At 44.3% G+C, this 19,537-nt stretch overlaps 2 protein-coding genes across 2 annotated transcripts in view; both read left to right on the top strand.

The window, feature by feature from the left end:
• Positions 1–1,021: 1,021 nt before the first annotated feature.
• On the top strand, positions 1,022–5,023 carry TMEM35B (transmembrane protein 35B). Its single transcript, XM_081308674.1, has 3 exons — positions 1,022–1,216; positions 2,545–2,725; positions 3,660–5,023. Exons 1-3 carry the CDS (start codon positions 1,112–1,114, stop codon positions 3,833–3,835), a joined length of 462 nt encoding a protein of 153 aa, XP_081164800.1. The 5' UTR covers positions 1,022–1,111; the 3' UTR covers positions 3,836–5,023.
• The window catches only part of DLGAP3 (DLG associated protein 3), a 102,447-nt gene continuing 84,011 nt past the window's right edge, over positions 1,102–19,537 (top strand). The window contains exon 1 of the mRNA XM_081308664.1: positions 1,102–1,216. The gene's annotated coding sequence lies outside the window, so the exon portion shown is untranslated. The remainder of the gene's footprint in view (positions 1,217–19,537) is intronic.

Consider the following 19,537-nt stretch of genomic DNA (forward strand, 5'->3'; position numbering starts at 1 on the left):
GACTTTGAGACTGTTTGGGGCTTTCTCTGGCACGCTAGACCAGGGCTTGGCAAACTTTTTTCACAAAGGGCCATATAGTAAATATTAGGTTTTGCACCCATAGTGTGGCCACTCCTACACAGTTGCAGTGTAAAAGCAGCCATAGACAAATGAGTATTTCAGTAAAACTTTATAAACACTGAGATGTCAATTTCGTATAATTTTTATGTGTCACGAAAACTTCTTGCACTTTTTAATCATTAAAAAGTGTAAACAAACATCTTGTGTGGAGGAGAGCAGAAAAACCAAACACCTAGCAGAATTTGGCCCACACTTTGCCCAGCCACCTCTAAACAGACATCCTGGTAAGAGCAGATGGGCCAGGAATGGCCTACAGCGCTTTGTTCAATGAAAGCCTCTCTTCCCCTGACAAGTATCTGAATTTTCAAACACCTTTCACATTTTAAATTCAGCTGAGACGTCAGCGGGCAGATACTTCCAGCAAGATACACAAGAACACCTTTTTTTTGAGTGGGGGAGAGGTACCGGCATTGAACTCAGGGGCACTCCACCACTGAGACACATCCCCAGCCCTGTTTCGCATTTTATTTAGAGACAGGGTCTCACTGAGTTGCTTGGGACCTCACTGAGTTGCTGAGGCAGGCTTTGAACTCAGATCCTCCTAAGGGATTACAGGCTTGCGCCAGCGCGCTGCACGACTAGTTAATTATTGGTTATCTATGTATCAGGTTGTTTAGATTACTCATTTACAAATGATTTTCTGCAGGCCTGAGAGCCAAGGCCTTATTGTCCTGTGGGTGCAGACACTGAGGTCGTTTGGGGGTTGGGCCAGAGCCCAGTTCCTCCTGCTAGTGTGGCAGTCGCAGGGCCGAAGCCCGGGCCCTGGGGCAGAACGCGGCTCCTGCGCGGCCACGGCCAGATGCCCACGTTTGCCTCCACTTTGTGCTGGCCGGGAGGCGGGGCCGCCCCTGGATTCGGGCGGTGGCAGTTCGCTCGAGAGCCCGCGGGCCTGGCGGGCACGTCCCAGAGGGTGGGCGCGGCCTTCCGGCGGCGGCGGAGACGGGAGGAAGCGAGCCCGCGAGGCGGCCCCTGGGTCCCGAGCGGCGCGGCCATGGCGCTCGTGCTCGCCGCCCTGCGCGTCCTGCTGGGCGGTTTCTTTGCGCTCACGGGGGCGGCCAAGCTCTCGCAGATCTCGGCTCCCGTGTCGCAGCAGATGGTGAGCGAGTGGGTGGGCGGGGACCGGGAGCGTGGCGAGTGCTCGGCCTGGCTGCGCGGGAGCTGGGCCCCGCGCCGGGGACCTCCCCGGAGTTCCTCGAGTTTTCTGGCTCCTCCTTGGGCGGGAGCGGGTGGGACCACCCTTTCCGGCTGAGCACTGGCTTCGCGGAGCGAATTAAGAGCCCGAAAGGAGTGTCCTTCCACCTTCTTCCCCTCTACTTTTTGGTGAGTCGCGAAGCAGGCTGTAGTAATCCCCACTTTGCAGGTAGGAAACCTGCCCTGAAGGTGAGGTATAATCTAATATGCAGGAAGCAGGACCCAAACCAGACTCTCCTAATTCAATCCCTTCTTTTCCCAACAAGCCTAGAAATCCCCTGCCACCTCTCTGGCTAGTTCCAGAGTGTAGGAAAGCTTTCATCTCCAGCTTACCAGTGCCCCCAGCCCCTCCAAGAGGCCAGGCTTTGAGGGAGGCCCCAGTTGCCTCTCTCTCCCAAGCCTAGGTACTCCCTTTATGATTTAGGATGGTGGATTATTTGGGGGAAGAATCTCACCAGAGCCTTCAGCTTAAACTGTTTCCTTGCAGGGCCGAGTAGGTAGAGAAGTGGGAGAGCAGGAAAAGGCAACTGTGGGTGAGCTGTCATTTGGCCTAGAGAACGGTCCAATTCAGCAAGAGGGTCTTATTGAGCCCTTCCTTTTCTTCCTTGAGTCCGCCACATTGGAATCCGGAACCCAACTGAGGATATTGAAGATGGGGTCTGTTTAATGAGTGCTTCCACCACCTCATCACCTCCAAACATTCCCTGAAAAGTAGTCTGAAGAGGAACCAGGCCTAGCATGATGGGCTTGCCTGTAATCCCAGTGACTTGAGAGGCTGAGAAAGAGGATTTCAAGTTTGATGCCAGCCTCAGCAATTTAGCAAGTCCCTAAGCCACTGAGATCCTGTCTCAAAATAGAAAGGGCTGGGGATGTAGCTCAGTAGTAAAGTGCCCATTGGTTTAATCCCCAGTACAAAACAATAACAAAACAAAAAGGATCTTGGAATCCTCAAGCAAGGCCTTATTCCTAGAGGGGAAGGCCCAAGCCTTGGGGCCAGGGTGTAATCTGATGAGAAAATCAACTTCTCACTTGGGGCATAGAGCATGTATGTATCCTGATTTCAAAACTCAGCACCACAAGGTGGCTTTTCCAGGCTGACCTCAGGCTCTGACCTAGGGTAAATAATGGTTTTATTAAGGGGGTTGAGAACAAAGGTATAGAATGCCCCTGTGGGGCATCTGGACAGTATTTCCTAGGTGAGCATGGCTGATAGGCATTCCCTGCCATTTGTAGAAAGCCCTGTTCGTGCAGTTTGCTGAGGTGTTCCCATTGAAGTTGTTCGGCTACCAGCCAGATCCTGTGAACTACCAAACAGCTGTGGGCTGGCTGGAGCTGCTGGCTGGGTTGCTGTTGGTCGTGGGCCCACCGGTGCTACAAGATATCAGTAACTTCCTCTTGACCCTCCTCATGATGGGTAAGGGGGCCTGGGGAAATGGGATCTTCTGGGAGGAATGATAGAAGACCTGTTCTTTCCCCCACTACTGTTGCCACCTTTTCTCTCTGGGACCAAGAACACTTTCTGCTCTGCTGCAGTTTCCATAGTCTTCAGAAGAGGACAGTTTGAAACTTGATATACCATAATACTAACCCATGTCAAGTATACTTTTTACCTCATGGCTGCGTAGTATTCCATTATGAGGATGTGTTATAACCTCAGAACCCCTACTCCTTCCACACACCCACTCCTGGAATGAGGGGAGGAACAGCAGCTGCCACTTGGCTTATGTGTATAGCAGATGGAAGTAGAGAGCTAGGAAGCTAAGGCCCCCTGAACAGAAAGGCAGATGGTTTCTGTGAGGCGCCTCCTGTAGAAGCTGTGTCCACAGGAACTGCTGATGTATGGAGACAGCTCTGCCTCAAAGACTAGACATCTTCAGGCTCTACTTTATCCCCTTGGCTTGTGTCACCATTATTGGTACTGTTACCACCCTGTCTCCTAAGCATTCTTTCGATTTCTAGACCTTTCCTCGTTTTCAGATCTTTGCCAACACTTTTGCCACAATTCCCACAACTCCTCCCCTCCTGTAGATGTAGGATTAAGAAAGAAGAAGGATCGGGAAAAATTTGTTCCCAAATCCCTGTCTACCTACCTCATACTCCCTGCCCCCTTCGACTAGAATGTTGCCGTTTCTTTCTTAACCTCTGAGTGAGCCTTTATTAGTCCAAGAGGCTTCTAACTCTTGGTCCTGCTTTGTGCAGGAAGCCAAAGATGAGGAGAAGGATTCATGTGGAGGATGTTTAATCAGAGGGCTTGGGCTGGAGTGGGTCAGCCTAGGCTGGAACCCCTGAGCTCTCAGGATCTTCTGGCTGCTTCCAGGAAGCCTCAGGGATTTCGTTTTCCATTCCAGTGGCTATCTTCACTTTGGTATCTCTGAAAGAGTCACTGAGCACCTCCATCCCAGCCATTGTCTGCTTGGGGCTCCTGCTGCTGCTGGACGTCTGCCAGTTCTTAGCCCAAACTAAGAAGATGGTCAGACACTCTAGGAAGAAGACTCCAAGTGCATTCAAGGAACCCTGGACGTAGAGAGTCCCTTCATACCATGCAGCTGTCACAGCAGGAACATGCTGGGAGTCTGTCACCTCATTACCAGTACGTTCCATGTCTTCCAGTGTTGAAGGAGACATCTTGTCTACCTAGCCCTGATTACTCTCTGTAACCATACTGCTCTCTTTTGAGGGGTAGATGTTGCACACACTGACATTCTTCATGTCATGTGAAAATAGAAAATAAGCAGAAAAGAAATTTAAAACACCAAAATTCTAATATTCCAAAATTATCACTTTTAATGCCTTGGTACTATGTCTCTTGTCTTTTTCTACGCCTTTGTATAGATTTATATATTTTTAAAATGAAAATGAGATCATATATCCTATTTTATTACCTACTTTTTAAACCTAGTATTCTATAACACCATTCTGTGTCTCTTTTACCTCGTTAGTCTTGATGGCTGCATAGTATTCCATTGTAAGGATTTAGTCTACCTTCCTTGAGGAACGTTCCCAATTTTTTATGATTGTAAACCTCACAATAAATCATCTTTGCATATACTTATTTCCTTTCCCTAGAAGTGAAGGTGCTGGTTCAAAAGGCATGCAATTTTTGAGATATTAAAATACACATTTTAAAATTTATAGGTTGAATGTTACAGTATCTGTTTCTGCCTATGCCCTTCTAAGCCACATGAAAGATTCCTTCCCATTCTTTTTTTCTCTCTTACACTTTAGATTTAAAGAGCTTACAAAAATGGGCATTGAGTCATTTTATAGGACCTGAAATCACTGGCCTTTGATGGTGACGTATGGCCCAGTCCAGGGCTCCTTGACTCCTATGTAGATCTGGGGACAGCCAACTCCCTGGAATGCTGAATGGTACAGCAGGGCCCAAAGCCTGGGAGGAATCCCAGGAATCAGAAGGGAAGGTGGACAACATGTCATGTCACCAGCTACTTCACCTTTTGGAAAGTACTGTACCTCCCATGAAGGAAAATAGGAAAAAGTTTATTTATACCAATATTCTATATCAACTTATAAATTGCTTTGGGGGTAGGAACAATCAGAAGTCTATGTATATTACACCATTTCAGGTTCATGTCAGAAAAGCAATTCCTGCTCTGTCACTGACTAGCATGAACCTCAGGCAAGTGGAAAATCTTGGTCAGAGATCTTGTGTCCAAAAGCACAATGATGTAATCTACCTATAGCACAGATAAATAGATAAGTGGATAACAGTACATAAATACTGTTATCCACTTATCTATTTATAAGTGTGGCAGTGTCAAAACAATAAGGAAATTTTCTCTCACTTAAGCAGTCCAGAGATGACTTGACTTCATTTTCAGTGTTGGTTAATTTTGTGCTTAATGAGGACACAAAGGACCAGCGTTCTTTCAACTTTCTGTTATGCTGCTTTCAGTTTATTGGCTGCTGCCTTCAGAGTTGCAGAATAGCTGCAGCAGCTACAGACTGCACAGTTGCACATTTCTAAAAGTGAAAAGAAAGAGAAAGGATCTTCTAGAAGTCCCTAGATTTTCCCTCACCTCTCACCGGCCAGAATTATGCCACATTTCCATTCCTAAACCAATCTCTGTCAAGAAAGATGGAATTCCTATGGTGGACTTAATACCCATTTTTACCCATTTGGTCAATGAGGAAAGGGTGGGGAATGACAGTATTTGCCACTTGCTAGTTTGTTTATAAAATACGAAAAATAATTAGGGTTGGGGTTGTGCCTTAGCGGTACAGCGCTTGCCTAGCACGTGCAAGGCCCTGGGTTCCATCCTCAGCATCACATAAAAATAAATAAAATAGGGCTGGTGTTGTGGCTCAGTGGTGGCGTGCTCGCTTAGCAAGCGCAAGGCCCTGGGTTCAATTCCTCAGCACCACATAAAAACAAATAAAGGTATTGTTTTTTTTTTTTTTTTCAGATCTTTGCCAACAGTTTTGCCACAATTCCCACACCTCCTCCCCTCCTGTAGATGTAGGATTAAATAAACATTAAAAAACTTAATTATTTCAAAATTTGGCATATAACAGGCCAGTAAATGCTGTTATTAAATATCAATTTGTTCTGATGAGACTGGGTCAGAAAGTTTTAGGTATTTATATGTCAGACCTGAGACTAGAACTAAGGCCTGACTGATTCCAAATCCTACTCTTTGTTTTGCACCAACTGCCAGAACTGAAAATAGGCTGGTATGACACCTGGGATGACCTGTCCACTGTGATCAAATCTGCCCTGCCTTCCAGAATTACCCCTCTGCATGAAAATTTTGAAACCCATAGAAGTAGAGCCTGGAAAGCCCTGGCTGCTGTAGCCCACCTGTCTCCAATCAGGACTGTGAGTAGAAGAACCTCTCGCAGCTGGCATGGACTGAGGCCTCCCGTTTACCAGTGCTTGGCCTGTAGGCTGATAAGTAGCCACTGGCTCTCAAAGTTGGCTATAGGACAGGCCCAGCAGCTGCAGGTCAGGCATGGTGCTGAAAAAATGGGATGGACACCTTGTGTGGAGGAGCAGTTAGGATTGACTGCAGCAGGAATCTTGAGGGCCTCTTCAATAGCTCAAGGAGAAGCCAGGCCCCAGGAAATGTGTGCCCCATACTGCAGCCTAAGACTAGGTTAGCTCAGCACCTTTACATTCCCTTGCCTGGCCTCCTGCTATCTTCCTCTATGTGCCATTGCTGTACCCCATAAACCCAGCTCCCAGCTGCCATAGGTGGGCCCCAGCTTCTCCCTGTAGGGGGCCCATTCTTCATGTCTTATCCAGAGATTAACAAGAAAGTTCTGGGACATGTGGGTAGGAGGGGATTCTTCCCTTTCTCAACTCCTTATCAGGACCCCAGAGAAAGCTCCAGCAACCAGCACAACCAGAGGAAAGAGGGATAATCTGAAGGGATGACAGGGAGGAGTTGAGAACTAGAACTGAGGTGGACAGAACTGGGAGTGGGGTGGGGGTGGAATACACTAATTCGGGGTCCTGGAAAAGGACTGGAGCCTGAGAGACTCAAAGGTGGAAATCCAGATGTTAGCACTGGAGGGACTGAGTTTGAGGATATGATAGGGTTGTCTAAGTGTCAAAATTAGTAGTTTTGGTAACGTATGGACGATAAAAATGGACATTGTATGCGCTCATCCTCCTTGGAGAGGGCAGGAACATGACCAGATGTTTTTGTGTTGTTTTGCTGGCTGCATGTGTGCCTGTGTGGGCACACACATTTATCTGCCTGCTGCCTAGAGGGAAGGGAGCGAGCGGTTATGATGTATCTCCCCAGTGTCAGCCACAGGGCCCAGAGTTTTACTTATGCTTTCTCATAATCCTCCCAACAACCTTATGAGGTAGGTATTTTAATCTCCATTTTACAGCAGGGAAGACAGGCTCAGTGAGGCTGAGTAATTGGCCCAAGGTCACATGGCAAATAAATGTGTGAATCTAGAAGTGCAAGGTTCCTGGGCCTGTGCTTTTTTTTGCTTTGCTGCCCAGAGTTCTCAGTCTGACCCAGAACTTCTTTTTTTTTTTTTTTTTTTTTTTTTTTTTTTAAAGAGAGAGTGAGAGAGGAGAGAGAGTGAGAGAGAGAATTTTTAATATTTTTATTTTTTTTAGTTCTCGGCGGACACAACATCTTTGTTTGTATGTGGTGCTGAGGATCGAACCCGGGCCGCACGCATGCCAGGCGAGCGCGCTACCGCTTGAGCCACATCCCCAGCCCCAACCCAGAACTTCTTTATGGTCATAGGAAACTTCTTTATGGAGGAGTGTCCCCCCACCCCCACCCCTATCCCCACCCCCACTCCCTGGGAAGGACTCAATATTCCAGCCTCATTTCTCTGGGACTCCCTATTGCCCCAGCCCTGCTTGGACTCACTTCACATAGGTGTACCCCCAGGATTCTGATTATCTGTGAAGGGCACCTCCCCTGTCCCAGTCACCAAGGTGGGAAATCTCCAAGCCCTCTTGGGACTCCTCTCTTTCCTCATTTCCTCTAGCTCCTCACTGAGAACTCTGGCGTCCATCCCCTCCCCTCTGTCCACAGCTCCTCTCATGGAACCCCTTGCCTCTACTGTTCCCTTCTAGCAAGGACTGAAGAAGAGGGGATTAGTGTGGGACGGGGTGGGCTGGGGACTTATTTTTGTCATCTGGCCTCCACAGGGACCTCTCTTCCTCTCCCCAGTTCAAGGTCGAAGATGAACCTGGGTGTTGGCGGTTGCAGCCCCCCGGTCCACCCAGCTAGCTTCTTCATGATGCCTGTGGCCTATGCCTTGGCCCTGAGCCTGGGGCTGCCTCCCAATGTGGCCACGCTGGCGGTGTTTGTCTGCAGTGGTGGGTGCCTGTCCTGTCCCTTTGTCTCTGCCTACTTCACCTGGCCCTGGCCAACGTGCGCCTCAAGCTCACACAGCCACTACGGCCACCTACTACCAGAGCCTGGCCTACTGGCCCTTCCCCGAGGCTGCCTGCCGCGCCACAGGGGCTGCCTACTCTGTGTCCACCTGTGTGGCTGTGGCCTTGATGGCACTGGTCATCTTGTGGCGGTGTGGCTCAGTGTGCGGGCCCAGTCTGGTCTGTGCCGTGCCATCGCTGGGCTGCTGCACGAGCTGCACCCGGGGCCTGGCTGCCCTGTTGGCTGCCTGGAACATTGCTGGGCGCACCCAGGCCTGGCCTGCGCTGCGTTGGCCTTTATACCACAGCCTTTCTGCTGGCGCTTTCGGCAGACAGGAGCCTGGCATAGGCACTCTCGGTACCCACACGCTGGGCCCTGCCTCTGCCAGCCTGCCTCGGTGCATGGCCAAGACTATGATCTCGGGGCTCTTACTCATCTTCGCGCTCTGCCTGGTGCCTCACAGCCTCCTGGAGCCCTGGGACTGAGATGGGTGCCGCCCCCTCCACACTGGATGTCCTGCACACCCTTAGCCTGGTGCTGTGGAGCCTCAGCAGTTGCTTGGGTTCGCTCATCTATTTCTTCTTAGTGCCCCACATTCTCCAGGACTTCAGGAAGCTGAGCTTCTGACCCAGGTGGGAGGCCAGGCTCACAGGGACTCCTTGGCATCTTCCTAGAGAGGCCCCTGGCCTTCGTGTGTGCTGTACCCATCTGGTACCCGCCTAGAGGGATTCAGGGTGGAGAAAGTTCATTAGAATGACCTGCATTCCCATCCTATGACAGTCCCTTACTAGCCGTGGAGCCGTGGACCAATGGCAGTCTGTGACAAGGGGAGAACATTCTTTGTAACCTGTGTCCCCGGACTCTGCCAGCTTCTGAACACAAATAATATGCTATTGTTTTTTTAAAACTCGTGAGAGGTTTAAGAGCCTTAATGTGGGCAACTGGATCTTGCTACCCTCTAGAGCTCCTCTTCTACTACCCCTGCCTCTCTCTGTGGGCTTACTTACCTTCTCAGTCCCTGGAATATGACAGCCTTTGCACCTGACAGCCAGGAATGATTTTCCTCTCTCTCCTTCACTAAGTTAATTCCTCTTCCTCCTTACTTCCCCAAAAGTCCCTCTTAAAAAGATAACCTCTTCAACAAATGGTGCTGGGAAAACTGGAAATCCATATGTAGTAGAATGAAATTGAACCCCTATCTCCCACCCTGCACAAAAAATAAACTCGAAGTGAATCAAGGACCTAGATATTACACCAGAGACCCTGCAGCTATTAGAAGAAAAAGTAGGCCCAACTCTCCATCATGTCAGCTTAGGAACAGACTTCCGCAACAACACTCCTAAAGCACAAGAAGTAAAATCAAGAATCAATAGGGGCTGGGGATGTGGCTCAAGCGGTAGCGCGCTCGTCTGGCATGCGTGTGGCCCGGGTTCGATCCTCAGCACCACATACAAACAAAGATGTTGTGTCCGCCGAGAACTAAAAAATAAAAAAGAATCAATAAACAGGCTGGTATCAAACTAAAAATCTTCACAGCAAAGGAAACAAGAATGTGAACAGAGAGCCTGCTGAATGGGAAAAAATCTTTACTACCTGTACCTCAGATACAGCATTAATCTCCAGGATATATAAAGAACTCAAAAAACTTACCACCAAAAAAACAAACAACCCAATCAATAAATGGGCAAAGGAACAGAAGAAGAAATAGGAATGGTCAACAAATATATGACAGGCTGGGGATATAGCTCTGTTGGTAGAGTGGTTGCCTCGTATGCACAAATCTCCAGCAACACACTCACACACACACACACCCAAATTTATGAAAAAATGATCAACATCTCTTGCAATAAGAGAATTGCACATTAAAACTACACTGAGATTTCATTTCATTCCAGTCAGAATGGTGATTATCAAGAATACAAGCAACAGTAAATGTTGTCAAGGATGTGGGGGGAAAGTTTCATACATTGCTGGTGGGACTACAAATTTGTGCAACCACTCTGGAAAGCAGAATGGAGATTCCTCAGAAAACTTGTAATGGAACCATCATTTGTCATCCTACTCCTCCATTTATACCCAAAGGACTTAAAATCAGCATACAACACTGATACAATCACATCAGTGTTTATAGCAGCTCAATTCACAATAGCCAAGCTATGGAACCAACCTAGGTGCCCTTCAACAGATGAATGGATAAAGAAAATATAATATATATACACAATGGAATATTACTCAGCCATAAATAAAAATAAAATTATGGCATTTGCCAATAATGGATAGAACTGGAGAATATTATGCTAAGTGAAATAAGCCGGTCCCAAAAACCAAAGGTTGAATGTTTTCTCTGATATGTGAATGCTAATATGCAATAAGGGGGGCGGAGATAAAAGTTCACTGGATTAGACAAAGGGGAATAAAAGGGAGGGAGGGGGAATGGGAATAGAAAAGACAGTAGAATGAATTGGACATAACTTCCCTATGCTCATATATGAATACATGCCCAGTATAACTCTACATTATGTACAATCACAAGAATGGGATCCTAATTAAAATAAATTATACTCCATATATATTTAATGTGTCAAAATACACTTATTGTCATGTATTCATAAAAAGAACAAAAAAGTCACTCATAACACACATACACACACAGACACACACCCCTGGATCAGATCTGATGGCTCATTCATATTTCTTTTCACAATTGTAATCAAGACATTGAGCATTATGTTCTTTTTTCTTTATCTCTTGCCAGAATGTATTTATGATGATCCATAAGAAATTCTAGGCCCCAAAAGGTTAAATATTGGCGATTCTATTTTCATTTTATTTAACCCTATAAGTTCTACATTTACCTTGCTCACTACAGTATCTCCTGAGCTCAGTACTGTGCCTTGCACACCAAAGTATCGAGTGAATGAAACCTTTATATCATTAACACTCTCAAATTCTCTGACATCCTGATCTCTAGTAAATTTTCCTCAAACATTTCTGGAAATTTCTGAGCTTGTCTTAACTCCAGTGTAGTCCTAATAACTGCCTCCTTCTACCATTGCTGGATATCTGCAACTCTACTATCACTCCCACTGTGCCAAGACTTGGTGGTAACCAAACTGGAGATCCATCTTGCCATTAGCCCAGTCAGGAATTAGCCTGACTTGCCTCCTTCAGCTTCAACTCTTGACTTTCACGGGGTGCAAATCCCTGCCAATAGCTCTGACTATGGGTGCTTTCCCCCTTTCTGGATAACTCAGCAATCTGCTTCTGGTGAGGGAATGGAATCTTTCTCTCTCCTCAGCTATGTTATTAGCACCCCACCCCCCAGCAAGACTGCTTGAGTCTCCAAGAGTTGGAGCTTAGCCAGTAAGAACAGCAAGTTCACATTCCCAAGTCTGCCTTAGAGAAGGGGTCCATCAATCAGCCCCCATGTCTTACTTGCCTCCCGACCTGCTCACTGAGTTTGCCTTCCAATGATAAATTTGGTAAATTCCTGCTTTTCTTCTTGACAAATTACTTCTCATTGGTCCCTTATTCCTTCTTCAACTTTTTTCTTTTATGTTTTAAAAGTAATACATGTTCCTGAAAGTAAATTCAAAGCAGTAGAGAAAATGTGAAATAGAAAGTAAAGGTCCCCCAGTGGTAGCCGCTATTCACAGTTCTGTGTGTGTGTATATATCTTTCCAGATGTTTTTTATTCTAGTACAAATACATGGATAGTCAATTTTCATCAAAAACCTACCAATGGGATAGTATTACAAGGTTCTTCTGCCAATTTGCTTTTTCATTTAATTCATCTTGTTCATCTTTCCACATCAGCAATGTAATTCTATCTCATTCTCTTTATTACTTGTGGTACTTATTTTACTCAATTGGCCCCCTGTTGATGGACATTTGTTTCCATTATTTTATTGTTATAAACAGTGCTACAATGGATGTTCTTGTTCACAAACCTTTGCATTAACTTGTAAATCTGTAGAATAAATTCCTGGCAATGAAATTGCTGTGTCAAAGAATATGTGTGTACACTAGAATTGTTTAATGATAATCACCAAATTGCCTCCAAAAACGCTGTACCAAGTACACACCCAGCAACAGCATGTGAAGATCCTCCCTGAACAGGACCTGGTGTTATTACCCGCCCCTGCCTTCTTGAATCAGGACTTTTTTAAAAATATTTTTTTTAGTTGTTGATAGACCTTTATTTCATGTATTTATTTATTTATTTGTTTGTTTATTTATTTATTTATTTTTAAAGAGAGAGTGAGAGAGGAGAGAGAGAGAGAGAATTTTTTTTTAATATTTATTTTTTTTTTTAGTTCTCGGCGGACACAACATCTTTGTTGGTATGTGGTGCTGAGGATCGAACCCGGGCCGCACGCATGCCAGGTGGGCGCGCTACCACTTGAGCCACATCCCCAGCCCTATTTCATGTATTTATATGTGGTGCTGAGAATTGAACCTAGTGCTTCACACATGCCAGGCAAGTGTGCTACCACTGAGCCCCAGCCCCAGCTTGAATCTGGACTTCTGTTGGTGCCTATGTTCATCAGTTTTGTGTTATTATTCTTTTAAATATTTATTTTTTTAGTTGTAGTTAGACATAATACCTTTATTTTGTTTACTTATTTTTATGTGGTGCTGAGAATCGAACCCAGGGCCTTGAATGTGCTAGGTGAGCACACCACTGCTGAGCCACAACCCCAGTTCAGTTTTGTGTTATTACAACCTAAGATAATCAACTTATAAAGGGAAAGGTCACATGGTGGCACATGCCTGTAACCACAGCTACTGGGGAGGCTGAAGTAGGAGGATTGCAAATTTAAGGCTGGCCTTGGCCAGCAACCTATCAAAAACCTGTCTAAAAAAAGAAAAAGAGCTGGGAATGTGGCTCAGTGGGTAGAGTATCCTTGGGTTCACTCCTCAGTACTGCAATAAATAAGCAAATAAAATATTTTTAAAATAAAGGAAAATGTTTTGGCTCACAGTTTTAGAAGTTTCAGCCTCTGATCAATTGGCCCCTTACTTTTTGGCCTGTGTCAGGGCAGCACACCATGGAGGGAGCACATGGCAGAGCAAAAAAAACACTCACCTCATGGCCAGGAAGCAAAAGAGAGAAAGAAGAGAAAGACGGCATAGGGTTCCATAATCCCCTTTAAAGGTGCGTCCCCAAAGACCTTAAGAACTTCCGCTAGGCCCTAACTCTTAAAGCTTCCATCATCTCTGTGTTAGCTTTCCATTCTTATAACAAAATACTTGGGATAGTCAACCTATAAAGAGACAGTTCATTTCAGCTCATAGTTTGGAGGTTTCACTCCATCACTGGGTGGGCAAATTGCTTTGGGGTCCATGACAAAGAAGCAAATAGTGGGCAGTGAGCATGTAATGTGGCAAAGCCTTTTACCTCATCACCATGCCAAGAGAGAGAGGAAGGGGCGTGCCCACAGTCCCATTTGAGGGCCTGCCTCCAATGACCTAACCCTCCCACTAGACCCCAGTACCCTAAGTTTCCACCACCTGCCAATAGCACCAATCTGGGGATCAAATCTTTTAAACATGGGCCTTTGAGGGACATTTTGGATCTGAACTTCAGCAGTGCCCTAGTTCCTCTAGATATATCTGAATATATCTGCATCCCAACTGTGAGCATAGTTCTTTTTCTTTTTTCCCCTCTCTTTCTTAGAAGACTTCTCAGTCTCCTTGATGAGTGTTTGAAACCTGGTGGGAAAGGAAAGGATGTCACCTACTCCCTCATACTGGTCAAATCTTAGCCCATCTTGCTTGTTGGGGGGAATTAAAAGAGAACCCAAAAGAGAGCCCCCAAAGCATGTCAGTACATCTGCGATAATTGTTGGTTCTCTATCCTTCCTTGGCAATCAAGCTGACTTAGACCATGTAGTGCTGACCACCCAAGGCCAGGAGACAGGCTAGGCCCTCAACATCATGAATTCATTTGCTCTGGTGGAATGAATAGCACAGCTCCGGGGGCCATGCAAGGCTAGGTCTTTGAGAAATGACCTGGCATCCACACCAGGGCCAGCTGAATCTCCTAAGGCTGAATTTGATTCTGTCCAAATAACAGATGATTCCCAATGGCCTCATCTATCCCTGCGGTCTTGTACTATCATGCTTTTGATGTGACTTTTCCCCTAGTAAAGTAGTCAGTTTCCTTTGGGAAATGTCCAACTTAGTTTTCTGTGTCTGACCTGGGGGGGAAAAAAAAACCTTGAGAGTCAATTAGCTCTGGGAGGTCAGACACATGAAAAGAAAGTCTTGTCTAGAGTGACAGTGTGGGATCCCCTTCTCCCTTCCAGTCAGGTAGGAAGGTCCTGGGATAAATGTCCACAGGCAAAGAGCCTGAGGGATGAGAGCGAGCAGACTGCTTTGTACTACCAAGCTTTTTGGATTCTCAGTCCCTTACTTAATTCCAAACCCTCAAGAATTTTACAAAGACCCTCCCTTAATCTAGGAAGGAAAAAGGAGCCAAAGTTGGTCCTTGACTGACACTGGGATGATCCCTTCTCTCCAGGATTCAGTGAAAATTCATCTGCCAGCTGTTTTCAGTAGCTACTAATTAGTACATCACAGACTCCTTGGCCCTTTTGCAGAGCCAGAAATGTCCAATCCTTGCCCATAATCCACCTGGGTGGCACTCTGTGGCTGCAGGGTGCAGACATGGTGCAGGGAAGCTATTTTTAAGCACACGAGCGTGCGCATGCTCATTCTCTCTCTCTCTCTCTCTCTCTCTCTCACACACACACACACACACACACACACACACACATACACACACAGAGACACAAGCCAAGCTCCCCTTCTCTGCCTGACCCCACCCTCTCCTCAACTCAGTCACAGTCCAGATGTGTAAACCTAGCCCAAACCTCTTCTTGCCCTTGGCCAGGACTGACTTAGGTCCTTGGCTCTGTACAATCCACCTGGGCCTCTCTGCTGGTCCTTCGTCCTCTGTGACTCTACCTGCTTCAGCCTGAGTCCTCATCTCTAGCCCAGGTCCCATCTACTCCACTGGCCACTTAGGGAAGCCTATTAGACTCCAGCTTTTTACCTTCTTTCTTCTAGTCTGTAGGCCTCAAAGCACTCTCCCTGCTGCTGATGCTTTGCCTTGACATCTCTATCTCTATCTTGTGGCCCCAGGAGGAGGATAGTGTTTCCCCTCTGGATCCTGCAGACCTGTGACTGCAGCTGTCCTTCACTGACCCTGAAGCCACATTCTAGGACGACATTCCAGCTTCAGGGACTAGGACCTTTCCAGAACAATGGTTCCTCAGGCTCTCCCCGCCTTGCCCTTTCCTAACCCTAATAGGAATTATTGTCATCAAATCAGCCTTCCTCACTCCTAATTCTCTGTGAGCACCAGCCTCGTTCTGAAATGCACTTGTGGTTGGGGCCATAAGCATTTGTGAGGTCCTTGGCAAGAATATAAATGGAAGCCCACATCCTAATGTCTAAATATTTAAAAGTTATAAATTAAGCTAACACATTGTTAAATAAAATGCATTCCATCTTACTGCCTTGACAAGTATGCCTTTGTAATGACAAAATAGAAAAATATGTGTAAAGCTGTGGTTTTCAGGGCTAAAAATCAGCAAATTATCAAAGGTGACTGAATTTGATTCTGCACATTAGGTTTAAACATTGTATTTGGGTCATGTATGATAAATTATTATCAGAGAAAAGATGAAATGTTTTAATTTCATCACACAACTCACTATCATCCATAATGTGAATTTTTACCATTTCTTAAGTCATATTTATATTTGTAAAAAATCTCAAAAACTTTTTTCAAAAATTTCAGTGATGAGCTATTACATAAAAAACAGCAAATGAGGGCTGGAGTTGTAGTTCAGTGGTAGAGCGCTTGCCTAGCATGTGAGGCACTGGGTTCGATTCTCAGTACACATATAAATTAAATAAAGATCAATCAAGAACTAAAAAAAATTTAAAAACAGCAAATGACAATTGGTTGCTAAATTTGTTCATATCCCTCTTCAATCAAGATTATACCTCAATCTGTATCAGCCAACAGTATCTGTAGAAATTAGTTTGGAGCTGTGCATGGTGGTCCATGCCTGTAATCCCAGTGGCTAGGGAGGCTGAGGCAGGAGGATTGCAAATTCCAGCCAGCCTCAGAAGCTTAGTGAAGCCCTACACAACTTACTGAGACCCTGTGTCAAAATAAAAAATAAAAAGGGCTGGAGACATGCTTCAGTGGTTAAGTGCCCCTGGGCTCAATTCCTGGTGCCAAAGAAAGAAAGAAAATTGGTTTGGAGATTATTTGTGAATTTTATTCATTGTAATGCAAACATTTTCCTTTAGTTCTAATTGCCTTATATTTTATTTAAATCGCACATTGGGCTGGGCATAGTGGCGCATGCCTATAATCCTAACAATTTGGCAGGCTGAGACAAGAGGATCACAATGTCAAGGCCAGCCTGGTGAGACCCTGGGATTGTGGCTCAGTGGTAGAGTGCTTGACTTGCTTGTGTGAGGCACCTCAGCACCATAAAAAAATAAATGAATAAAATAAAGGTATTGTATCCATGTATGTATGTGTGAGTGTGTGTGTGTGTGTGTGTGTGTGTGTATGTGCTAAGGATGTAGGTAGGTGATAGAGTGCCTCTAAACTCAATTCCCAATGCTGAAAAATAAAATCAATCAGTCTCACTTTGGTTACCTATTTCACATACAGGGTTTTTTTTTTTTTAAACTCTGATGAACCATTTCCTAATATTTGTAATAAATATTTTTTTAAAAATCTTTTAAGAAATATTTTAATTTAAAAAATGAAATAGTAAAGCTTAGCTGTTTTATAAGCTTTTATTAACATTTTCAGTAGCATGCAATAGGGCAAATCAAGTAACAGTAATACATAGTCAAAAGTGGTGTTTTTCCATCAAAGACTACGATTTGTTCCTTATTTGAAAATTTTAGTTGTTTCATTTAATTTTTCTAGCACATCTCATATCTATCTTAAATAAATTCAATTTAATTGATTTAATGGCATTTAGTTGAGATTGCCATAATATGTTTGAGAGAGCTTCTGAGGCCAAATTTGATGTGTTTCATCAAGATGTTCCATCTTTGGTCATATCCAGAAAATGTTATTTATGTATAATATTTGAATTACTCAAAACCCCATCATTGCCATTAACACGGTTAATACCATGTCTTTATTTCCAAAAACTACCCATGAGATTTTTGGCTAAAATTTTGGCCTTGTTGCCTTTCTTTGTCACATTAGCACTATGACTGTAGAGCCATCCTTGGCAATCTTTTAAATCACTGTTGAAAATCAAAGCTGTTTTTCTCCCCCAGGTCTTAGCTTAAGTCAAACTTGTACTTTGGGATTCTCATTTGCACAGGATGTAGCAATAGTACTTCACTCTGTTTGCAAGAACTAGAAAAAGTCAAATAAACCACAGAAGTCACGTTTTAAATTTACTGAACAGCTGTGGGAGGACCAAAAGAAAGCTGATGTTGCCTGGATGTTTTCTTCCCTGGAAACATTTGCATCTGCATTCTGTATATGACCTGAGTATTGAGCCTGATCCATACAGAGGGAAAGAAACCAGTAAGTCTTTTGTAGTTAAATAGGCCTGCTGTGAAAAAAAAAAAAAAAATCAAGGTTTCTAAAACCAGCTAATTTTAACTATAGGACATTTTCTGAATCCTGAGACTGGATGTGGAAGTCTGGGAAGCTGGGCTAAGGGCTTCTAAAGGCAGTGTGAGATCTTCTATAATCTTGAGATGCTTAGGACACAAAGGTCACCTAGTGGAGGAAGGCCTGATACAAAAACACAGCTGTCATCCTCAAAATGTTTGCCAGTCTGAAGCTGTAGGGGTGAAGAAGTAGAGAAAAGGGATAAAGTGTTGAGCCTGGAACATCCAAAGAGCAGGACTGAATCTTTTGCAGATCTTACAAAGTTGGGGAGACAGAGATCAATTAGACTCTCAGTCAAAAGCCCAAGAGGGCCTAGCCTGAAAACAGAAATGAATTGGAGATGAGCTGAATAATACTAGAACTGCAACCCCGTTCTTTTTCAGTTAATTGCTGATTAGGTTGAGGTAATTAATCAGTTCCTCATCCTATCTGCCTAGCAAAGGAAAGGTGGAACTTTTCTCTGGTGGGAGATACCATATACAGCCTCTAGGTCTTTTATGTGCAAGTGTCAATGGGTATTTTTTTTACTGCCTCTAAAATCCTTTTAATAAATGTCAGGGGTCAATGTCTGGTATGCAATAAAAGTTCCTAGGTATATTAAGAGGCAAAAAAATGTGATTGATAATCAAGAGAACAGATAGACAATAGAAACAGATCCACAAATGACCCAGCTATTGGAGTAACAAGATAAGGACTTTAAGTTACTATACTTAATTATAATGATTAAAGAAAATATTAAGACATATATACAAATGTATCAAAATGGATAATTTCAACAGAGAATTAGAATCATAAAAAGAATCAAATGATTTGAGAACTATAGAAAAGGTAACATTGATAGGATATGGGATTCTTTCACAATAGAATAAATGCCAATAAGCATAGTTTACTTTTGTAACATTTCAATTAGTCCAAAAACCTATATATTAAAGTACAACAAATTAATTGATCTCTTGTTGAGAGCAAATCTATCAATTAATAATCAAAATTAATTTATGCCGCATGGTAAATTTTCACCAGAAATGTCTGTGAAGAAGAAAGAGCTGGAATTTCCACACTGATAGAAACAAAGTAAGAAAAACCTGCTACCAAATATCTTATTAGCCTCTGGTACTCAGGAGGCTGAGTGGCGAAATGACCTCCTCAGCTGCAGGCTGCCAGGACTCTGTTCTGCGGTGTTAGAGAAAATCAGAGATGGAGTAGGTTACCCTTGAAAATGCAGTTTCATAGGGACAAGCACAGTAACAAACAGTGTTTGTAAAAACGCTAGCTGAGAAAAAAAATTATATATCAATAAGGTTTTAAAGAAAATGCAAATTCAACTAGAGTCCATTTAGTTCAAATTATTTTTCTTGGATTGTCAAATTTGCCTTGAAAATTAAGGCAGGACAAAAGTTTAGGAAAAAAGATGAGAAAATATATAGGAGCTGGAGTTAGAGAGACCAGGATAAACTGCTAGCTCTATCGTATTTCCATACAGACCCTTAGCAAAGTATTGCCAATCTACATGCCCAGTAGATTGGCAATACTTTGCTAAGTATTGTTTTTTGGGTTTTTTTGTTTGTTTGTTTCCCAGATGTAAAGGAGAAGATGGTCTCCACAAGGCAATTCATTTAGTGCCTGGACATATCAGACTGTCAAGGAGTGGTGGTGATCGTCCTTACAACTCTGTGGGGAC

The sequence above is a fragment of the Spermophilus citellus genome (assembly GCF_964194105.1).
Source record: "Spermophilus citellus genome assembly, chromosome: 9".
Lineage (NCBI taxonomy): Eukaryota > Metazoa > Chordata > Mammalia > Rodentia > Sciuridae > Spermophilus > Spermophilus citellus.